Source organism: Oryza sativa, chromosome 2, assembly GCF_034140825.1.
Source record: "Oryza sativa Japonica Group chromosome 2, ASM3414082v1".
Classification (NCBI taxonomy): domain Eukaryota; kingdom Viridiplantae; phylum Streptophyta; class Magnoliopsida; order Poales; family Poaceae; genus Oryza; species Oryza sativa.
Genome location: NC_089036.1, coordinates 29821398 through 29831499, shown reverse-complemented (window position 1 = coordinate 29831499; position 10102 = coordinate 29821398). Strand labels below are relative to the sequence as shown.

The window sequence follows — 10102 nt, the reverse complement described above, 5'->3', positions numbered from 1 at the left end:
ATAGTGGTTATGTTCACGCACATGTATACTCATAAAGAGAATTTAAGCGGGAGTATACATGTCCCAAGTTGTGTTAAGGGTTTCAATTGAGAGTAGAACCAATAAACCATAGTTTCTGACTCAATGTACAAGGCTAATGATGAGGAGATCCATATTAACAACTCCATGGTCGTAGTCATGAATTCCATGTATGAGGTCGACAATTAAGGCTTCATGGCCGCTGACTCATTGGGAGAGGCCAACGAAAAAGTGCCCGTGGTTGCCGACTCCATGATACATGCATTAATCCAGCTGAGAGCAATTTGGTGTTGGCTTAGATGACACGCTCGACAGTATTTAATAGGAGTCGTAGAATAGGAAATAGGAATCTCAATAATTTATTGCTTGTGAGGACATATCTAAAACGACCAATGATATCAATCCAAAGGGAGTATAAAATTAAGGTGGCGATATGTATATACGACGGTCTAGGGTAAAATTAACGAGTGATCCGTGACTATACATACTATAATAGTTGCCATGGACAACATTTTCAAAATTCACCAAAATCATCCATTAGGACCTGTTGGTAGAGGTCATGATGACATATCATTATAATCTAATCTACACTCTGGTTGATCTTCAGTTGCTTTCATATCAAAAAGTATAAAATGGATTCGACTTTGTACGAAAGTTCAAAAGAAAAGCACCATGTTAACATACGCAATCAAGAAGCTTAGGGACGTCCTTCCTCTATATATCCATTCCGTTTAAGAAAAATATGCTTCATTCATCCTTCATTTATCCAAAAATATATGTATTACATTAACATAGTCTTAAGACTTCAATTCTGACCACCAATTTCCATGATAATAAAATAATAGTACTGCCGTGAAAGTGCAACAACTAATGAAATCATAACGTCATGGAGTATCTTTCAGACAAACATACACACGTCGTTAAATGAATCCAATCTAAAACATAAAAAAGGTATCGACCTAGGAATGTTTTTCACAACTGACAGGAAATTATTAACATTTTACCATACACAGTAAGTAATACAGTAAGTAAAATCTCAAACAAGTTCATCAGATAGGTTTTCCCTGAATTCCTGATACCTAGGCAAATAGCCCAAGAGAAAGAAGAACGCCCGGCTAGCATGGGCCGGGCCGTAGCATTGGTTGATTGCAGCCATCTTCTCGTGGCAGTTACGAGCAAACCTTGTTGCCTGCCTGGGTTCTGAATCCTTTGACAGGCCGTCGTCCTACTGTCCGACCGTACTCCCTCCGTTATAGATTTTGAGTTTTTACTTGCACTGTTTGAACATTCGTCTTATTGAAAAAAATTAAAATTATTATTTATTTTCTTTGTGACTTACTTTATTATCCAAAGTACTTTAAGCACAACTTTTCATTTTTTATATTTACATAATTTTTTTGAATAAGACGAGTGGTGAAACATTGTAAGTAAAAACTTAAAATCTCTTATATTATGGGACGGAGGGAGTAATTCCGTAAACACAACACCTTGCCGTAGATTGTACTATACTGCTCCAGTAATAATGCTTACCACTACTCCTACCATGAAAACCAACTGCCTGGAGAGCCTGGACTTCTGCTCAAGAAGTGAAATCCTTTACAATGTTAGCTTCAGCTGTTGCCGACTCGCTGTCATTTGTCAACTACCGCCGCCTTCTGGTCACCCTGGACTTCTACTACACTGATTTTGATAGCAACACCGCACGTCCCATTTCGAGGTTGATATCTTTCGTACCTGCAGAATCAGCCGCGATAGAAGCCAACTCGGCGATGCTTCTGCTGCCGCCGCCGCCGAACGATGATTGTAGCGTGGAATTAGACTGGCAGAGTGGCAAATGTAGCGAGAGATGTGGCCGTGGATAGATAGGCTGTGTTTAGTTCACACTGAAGTTTGGAAGTTTGGTTGAAATTGGAATGATGTGATTAAAAAATTATGTGTGTATAAAAGGTTCGATGTGATAAAAAGTTAGAAGTTTGGAAAAAAACTTTGGAACTAAACAGAGCCATAGATAGCTGGTTGGTACTTGGTAGCAGTGGTCTGGTACGTACACGGACAATTCTTCTGCCGTCCATGTGGTGGGTAGGCGTACATCCTTTATTGTGATCACCAACCGTGCCATGCACGCACACCTAACATTCCGGCACAGGTCTGTCTGAAAATGTAATCACTGCTAAACCAGCTTAATTATCACAGCGGAGAGGGGTCGCCAGCCCACCACAACTTGATTATGTTATTAATCACTAGTGCTGTCCACAGATGATCTCCACTAATTAGCTCTCTTATATATCTCACAGAGATTTTTTTTAAAAAAAAACAGAGTCAATAACTGAAGACATGTTTCCTTCAAAAAAAAAGGAGAGAACTGAAGAAATGAACTTTGGTATAGAACATCCATAAGTTTGTATCAAGAACTGAATGTATAATTTATCCATTAATCAGTGTACAAAGAAGGGGGGCTGAAATCTAAGAACTTCTAATGGTAACATGAAGAACAGAAGGATTTCAAAGAACATTTACGATTACAGACTCTACCACATTGACATACATGTGTGATCCTCTTGGAAGCTTGGAGCTTGGATGTGTAGTAGGCTGGAACAACCTGGGAAGCCGAGGCGGCGGCGATCTCCAGTTCATGGCTCCGGCGGTGGCAGCTCGGCGGCGGGCGCCACCTCCTCCACCACGGGCGGCGGGGGCTTGGCCTCCCGCCGCCTGGCGACCCGGCGAGGCGGCGGCGACCCCCAGCAGCACCACCGGCAAGCCAGCGTGGCGCAGTCGTACCGCTCGTCGGGCCCGTCGGCGTGGCGCGCGCACACCCGGCCGAGGACGCAGGACAGCAGGGTGAGCACCAGCACCGCCGCGAGCACGGCGAAGAACGTGCCGATGGACCCCCCGCCGCCGTGGCCCCGCGCCGCCGCCCCCTCGGCGGCGGCGGTGACGGAGCCCTGGTAGTCCGGCTGCAGCGGCGCCGCGAACGTCGCGATCGCCGGAGGCGGAGGCGGCATCGACGACGGCATGGCAGTGGCCGCCATTCTTGCATCCAGTGGGGGGGTGTGATCGATGGAATGGACCAGCTGAGTGGGATCGTCGTGGAGTTGGGGAGGAGACGATCAGAATTCAGACGAGCATAGCATGGGATGGGATGGGAGCAGGAATGGAATATTGAGAGGTTTCGTCGAAAGCGTCAGCTCGCTTTGCAAAACTACTACTACTACTCCACGATGGTGATGTGTCGAAGGATCAGAGGAGGATAGGTGCAGAAAAGTTCAGAAAAAAAAAAGAGGGAGAGCAAACAGCAAAGTCTGCATTTCTGAAACTGCAAGGATGGCTTTTGTTTGGATCGAGTGGAGGACTACATGGAAAGGGAACAAAAGTGTGATGGCTGGTAGTCATACTATCCGTGGAAAATTCAGGAAGATGCAAGGGGTTGCGAATTAACCTTGAGAAATGTATACATCAGGGACTTTACTGGTGTTGTTTGATTAACATGCAAGGTGGTTTCCCATGAAACATTTCCAACTTTACGTTTGTCTTTGTGACTTTGTCCAGGCACAGGGTAGATGCAGTTATTTCTACCATTTGTTCCATACTCTCGCCCTTTTCCGTTTCTACTTTCTGCTGTTGTTAATTATGGATGAACGTCAACTTTTTCTTCCTTGAGTCGATGATGTGCTGCGCCAGTCGCAAATACTGCCGATCAAGCCCAAGCAAATCCTACTTTAAGGAGGCCCAAAGGAATTGGCCTGAAAGTTTAAATTGGGTCTAAACATGGCCCAAACCAACATAAAAACTGGACGCTGCTGGGCCTCGCCCCACATTCTCGAGGCCCTTGCACTCTTGCAGGCATGCACAGCCTTATTTATCCAGGCCAGCTGTAAATCCTTAAAATTGAGCTTCAGATTTCGCCATGAATCAGAGATGTTTCGCGTAATCAGAACTAGCTGGGTGGCCCGCTCACTTGCGCGGCTAGCACCTAAACAAAATCATATATTTTTTAAGTATGATTTTACTTTAAATTTATTAAATAGTTATCCCCGTATCATCCCCGTATTTCTAATTATATAGTTTTTAAAAGTCACATCAGCTGCTACCCCTTACTTCTGTCATATCCTTCTTTATTTGCTTGCTCGGTCTACCACTATTTCTATTCATTCTCCTTGAAACCTTTAAAAATTGGATCTGTTTTTTGAGTTTATTATTTCGTTGGGTTTCGTTTTTATAATTTCTGGAAGTCTCGTCAAACGCTGCCATTATACTCCTCTATGGCCCGTCCACTGTCTTTTCTCTTTATTGTCATTGGGATTTTACAAATCGAACATAATTATCGTTCGAGTTCATTTTTTTTACTTTTTATAAGTCCCGCCAAACCGTCAGCGTTTTTGCCATTGTACTTTTTATGGCTCGCCCGCTGTCTTCTTTTTTTATTTTCATTAAGATTTTAAAATCGAACATGATTATCATTGTTTTTTTACTTTTTAGAAGTTTCGTATCTTTAAAAATTGGACCCTGTAGTTTTTAAAATTTATTGTCTTGTTGGGTTTTATTTTTTATAATTTTTAGAAGTCACGTCAAACGATGCCACTATACTCCTCTACGACCCATCCGACGCCTACTCTTTATTGTCATTGGGATTCGAAAAATCGAACATAAGTATCGTTGGAATTCTTTTTTATTTTCTAGAAATCCCGCCAACCGTTGGCGGCTCTGCAACTATACTCCTATACATCCTGCCTGCTGCTTCTCCTTTTTATTATCATTGAGATTTTAAAAATCGAATATAATTATCAATGGGGTTTATTTTTTTTACTTTCTAAAAGTCCCGGCAACCGCCTTACCCGTTTGCTTCACGGCCTACCGATGGTTGGTGGGACTTCTTGAAAGTAAAATATGAATTCCAACGATAGTTTTGTTCAATTATTAAAATGCTAATGACAATAAAGATTAAGCGACGGATGGGTCATAGAGGAGTATATTGGCAGCATTTGACGGGATTTCTAAAGATTCTATTTGGTGTATTACTAACAGTTTTTATATGTCGAATCAACCGCCACCACTCTACTCTTTTATAGGCTTGTTATTTAATTTATCTCACCGTGTGTTTTAGATGGTCTCTTTTTTAATAATCTTTATTTTTATCACCAGTTTTAGTTATTTATAAATTGTATTCTATTTTAAATCTTTTTTCTTTTTCTTTTTCTAATTTCAGAATTTTTTTTAAAAAATATTTAATACCGTATAGTGTTCTTTTAATATTTTTATTTTTCATTTTTGAATTTTAGTTGTTTCAAAATTGTATTCCTACTTGAACTCTCTTTTAATTTTTCTAATTTTGGATATTATTTTATTTTTTATTCTGAATTTTAATTAATCTCAGATGGGGTTCTTATATGGATTCTTCTTTAAATATTGCTTTTTTTTAATTCTGAATTTTAGTTGATTTTAAATTGTATTCCTACTTGAACTCTTCTTTTATTTTTTCTATTTTTGGATTTTATTTTTATTTTTATTTCGAATATTAACTAATCTCGTATTGGGTTATTATATGGACTCTTTTATCAATATTCCTTATTTTTAATTTCTAATTTCAGTTATTTTTAAATTATATTCCTACTTGGACTCTCGTTTTATTTCCTAATTTCGTATTTTATTTTATTTTTATTTCGAATTTCGATTAATCTCGTATTGGGTTTTTATATGGACACTTCTTTCAATATTGCTTTATTTTAATTCCGAATTTCAGCTATTTTTGAATTGAATTTCTACTTGGACTCTTCTTTTCTTTTTCTCTGATTAATGTGGGAATTTATAGCCCTACAGCGAACGTAGTGCCTTAGCATCATTATATTTTCTCTCATATAATAACATATATGTTTTCTCAATGTATTATTCAAATATATTAAAATGACAATATAATTTTAAATTTCTAAATTGTATTTCTATATGGACTCTGTTTTTATTTTTCTCCGATTAATATGAGAATTTCGCGCAATTACGCGGCTAGCACCCAAACAAAATCATATATTTTTTTAGTATGATTTTACTTAAAATTTATTAAATAGCTATCTAGCTATCTCATTGTCTTAAGATTTTGAAAGACCAAACCTTATCATCCTCGTGTTTCTAATTATATAGTTTTCAAAAGTCACACCAGTTGCTACCCCTTATGTCATCTCCTTTTTTATTTGCTTGCTCAATCTATCACTATTTCTATTCATTCTTCTTGGAACCTTTAAATTTGGATTTTATAGTTTTTAGAGTTTATTGTCATGTTGGGTTTCATTTTTATAATTTCTAGATGTCCCGTCAAACGTTGCCATTATACTCCTCTACGGCCCGTCCATTGTCTCTTCTCTTTGTTGTCATTGAGATTTTAAAAATCGAACATAATTATCGTTTGGGTTCATTTTTTACTTTCTAGAAGTCCCGCCAAACCATCAGCGGCTTTGCCATTGTACTCCTCTACAGCTCGCCCGCTGTCTCCCTTCTTTATTGTTATTGAGATTTTAAAATCGAACATGATTATCATTTGCTTTTTTTTACTTTTTAGAAGTTTCAAATCTTTAAAAATTGGACTTGCAGTTTAATTTTTTATAATTTTTAGAAGTCCCATCAAACGATGCCACTATGCCCCTCTACAGCCCGTCTGCCGCCAAATCTTTATTGTCATTGTGATTCTAAAAATCGAACATAACTATCGTTGGAATTCATTTCTTATTTTCTAGAAGTCCCGTCAACCGTCGGCGGCTCTGCAATTATACTCTTATACACCCCGCCCGCTGCTTCTACTTTTTATTGTCATTGAGATTTTAAAAATTGAATATGATTATCAATGGGGTTTTTTTTTACTTTCTAGAAGTCCCGGCAACCGCTTTCCACGTTTGCTTCACGGCCTGCTTGACGTCCCTCCTTTTAATCGTCATTAGGATTCTATTTTGGTGATTTATTAACAATTTTTATATCTCGTATCAACCACTACCACTCTACTCCTTTATAGCTATGTTACTTAATTTATCTCGTCATGTGTTTTAGATGGTATTTTCTTTCAATAATCTTTATTTTTATCACAAATTTTAGTTATTTATAAATTGTATTCCAAATTGAAATCTTAATTTTCTTTTTCTAATTTCAGATTTTTTTTTAAAAAAAATAGTTAATATCGTATTGTGTTATTATAATGTTTTTATTTTTTATTTTCAATTTCAGTTGTTTCAAAATTGTATTTCTGTTTGAACTCTCTTTTAATTTTTCTAGTTTTAGATATTATTTTATTTTTATTCTAAATTTTAATTAATCTCGTATTGGGTTCTTATATGGATTCTTCTTTCAATATTGCTTATTTTTACTTCCGAATTTCAGCTAATTTTATATTGTATTCCTACTTGAACTCTTATTTTTTTATTTTCTTTTGCCAATTTTGGATTTATTTATTTTTATTCTGAATTTTAATTAATCTCGTATTGGGTTCTTATATGGACTATTCTTTTAATATTCCTTATTTTTAATTTCGAATTTCAGCTATTTTTAAATTGTATTCCTACTTGGACTCTCATTTCCTTTTCTAATTTTGGATTTTAATTTATTTTTATTTCAATTTTTGATTAATCTTGTATTGGGTTCTTATATGAAAATTTATTTCAATATTCCTTATTTTTAATTCCGAATTTCAGTTATTTTTAAATTGTATTTCTACTTGGACTCTCATTTCCTTTTTTAATTTTGGATTTTTATTTTATTGTTATTTCGAATTTTGATTAATCTCGTATTGGGTTCTTATATGGAAACTTCTTTCAATATTGCTTATTTTTAATTCCGAATTTCAGCTATTTTTAAATTGTACTTCTACTTGGACTCTTCTTTTTCTTTTTTTTTTCTTTTTTTTCCGATTAATGTGGGAATTTCTAACCCTCACAGCGAACGTGGTGTCTCCTTTCAAAGCTGTTTTAATAATATAATAGATAGATAGATATGGACGCTCAGCTGTTCAGTTTGCCTGGACAATGCCTTATGCTTTTCTATTTTCTGTTTAAAACAGGTTTGAACAAAATTAAAAAGAAAAAAGTTGATCTCTCCCCCACGCAACCACATCATATGGTCCATAATGTTTATATCATTGGCTAATTTTTAGTCTAACAGCAGCTTTCAAACCGCATTCTTTTTTATTTGACTATGTTGTACTACTTTATCCAAGCCTCAGCTGATGAAGAGGTTCAGAGAGATATTTAATTATTTACACTCTTTAATTATTCCATATCTTATAAACAACGAGTGGTAAATAGTTAAACATGATATCTTAAAAGTAGTAAATAGTTAAATGTTTAGGAATTAAAAGAGAGAAACCGGTTTACGGGCCGTCATACCATTACCAGCAGAAAACGCTCGTTAAGATTCACGGGAAATGCGTGGCTTTACCTGACGCGTGCGTGGCTTCCGTGCATGCCTTATTAGCTCCAAAGACCAAAACTTCAGTACAAGAAACGCCAATCTAGGCTAGCTGTTAGTTGCCTGTTTAAGGGAGATGAGCAATGAGTTGGCTTGAAAGAATCAACGAGATCGATCCGTCAAGCCACTCGAGCTTCTCAAGCAACCTAAACTAACACCTCCGTCTCACTCCTCCAGGCACGCTAGCCACGATGCAGTTAGGCATGGGCTAGCTATAGCTAATAGCTAAGCTCGATCGATCTCTTCTTCTCCTCCTCCTCCTATCCACTGTCCAAAAGACGGTGATCGATCTGTCTCCGACTGCCGCCGCCGATGTCGTCGTCGTCGTGCGCGGCGGGCGCCGAGGCCACCGGGCTGGTGGCCATGGACTGCCTGGTGGTGTGCTGCTGCTGCCCGTGCCTGGTGCTGCAGATCACCGTGTTCCTCTTCGTCAGGCTGCCCAAGAAGGTGGTTGTCAAGTCCAAGAGGATCATCCTCCGGAGATGGCACGGGAGAAGATCATCATCATCGGCGGCGGCGGCGGCGGCCAAGAGAGGCTGCAGCACGGTCGACCCGGCTGCAGGCGTGAAGAAACAGCTGGAGGAGCTATTTGACGACGACGATCTATTCCAAGGCGCATTCGGCGGCGGGATCAACGGAGGCGGCGGCGACGACGAGGAGGGGTGGTGGAAAGAGAGGTGCTTCGCCGTCGACGACGACGACGGCGGCGTGTGGGAGGCGCTGATCGAGCAAGAGGGGCTCTTCTGGTTCGGGAGCTTCTGGGGCCGGACGACGGAGCAGGTGGATCGTCCGGATCAGTTTGGAGACGACGAACATGCCCACCCAGCCTTGAGGTTTCCTCTCGTTCTCGAGAGAGTTTGTGACTAAATTAGCTAGAGTACTTAATTTATCAATGCAAGCTTAATTAGGGACAGTCGCAACATAATTCAGGCGTTGAGCTCGGTTTCTGGCTGATGATTGCTCATTGAGTTCTTAATCAATTACATCCTGTTCCGGCCATTTCCATTTGCATCGCTCTTCAGTGGACAACTAACAAATCACAAATGTACATGTCACAATATTAACTTCAGAGTCGAGAAGGGACAATGAATAAAAAACACACGGCATTAAGTCTGTAACACAGACGCTGACGGAGCCATTTTCTCTGCTGGCCTGCATGCATGCTCACCCTGCACCTGCAGCGTCCACTTGGTCTGTATATTTTCAGAGGACTTTGAATCTCCAGACGGAAGTGTATTTACAACTTCGCGCACACTTAACAAATCACAAATGTACATATCACGATATTACCAATATCATATATGACATGTATGATTAAACATATCACTTCACAGACATAATACATAGAATGTAAAGTTCAATCTACACAATACTCCAAAATACACAAATTTGGCTATGAACAATAATGTTGATTGAATCTATTTATGTTCTTTTTTGGCTGTGTGGATTGAATCTGTATGTTTACGGTGTTCACATTCTAAAAAAAAGAGTAAAAAATCAATTGTAGTGAATGACATGTATAGAATTAAAGCATTGGTACAGGTACCAAGGATAAAAATATGATTTTGCTAGTAGAGAAAAAAAAGAACATAACGGTCCCTAAATTTAAATCGGTATACCGCGTAGGTACTAGTTAAGTCGTTTGTCT

General features: G+C 38.6%; 1 protein-coding gene across 1 annotated transcript; it reads left to right on the top strand.

Annotated features, from left to right (window-relative positions):
• Positions 1-8500: 8500 nt before the first annotated feature.
• On the top strand, positions 8501-9453 carry LOC4330483 (uncharacterized). Its single transcript, XM_015769374.3, has one exon. The coding sequence runs from the start codon at positions 8767-8769 to the stop codon at positions 9319-9321; it is 555 nt and encodes a 184-aa protein (XP_015624860.1). The 5' UTR covers positions 8501-8766; the 3' UTR covers positions 9322-9453.
• Positions 9454-10102: the final 649 nt, after the last annotated feature.

What these genes read in the sequence shown, in the direction of transcription:
- LOC4330483 (XM_015769374.3), top strand. Translation starts at nt 8,767, where the DNA reads ATGTCGTCGTCGTCGTGCGCGGCGGGCGCCGAGGCCACCGGGCTGGTG.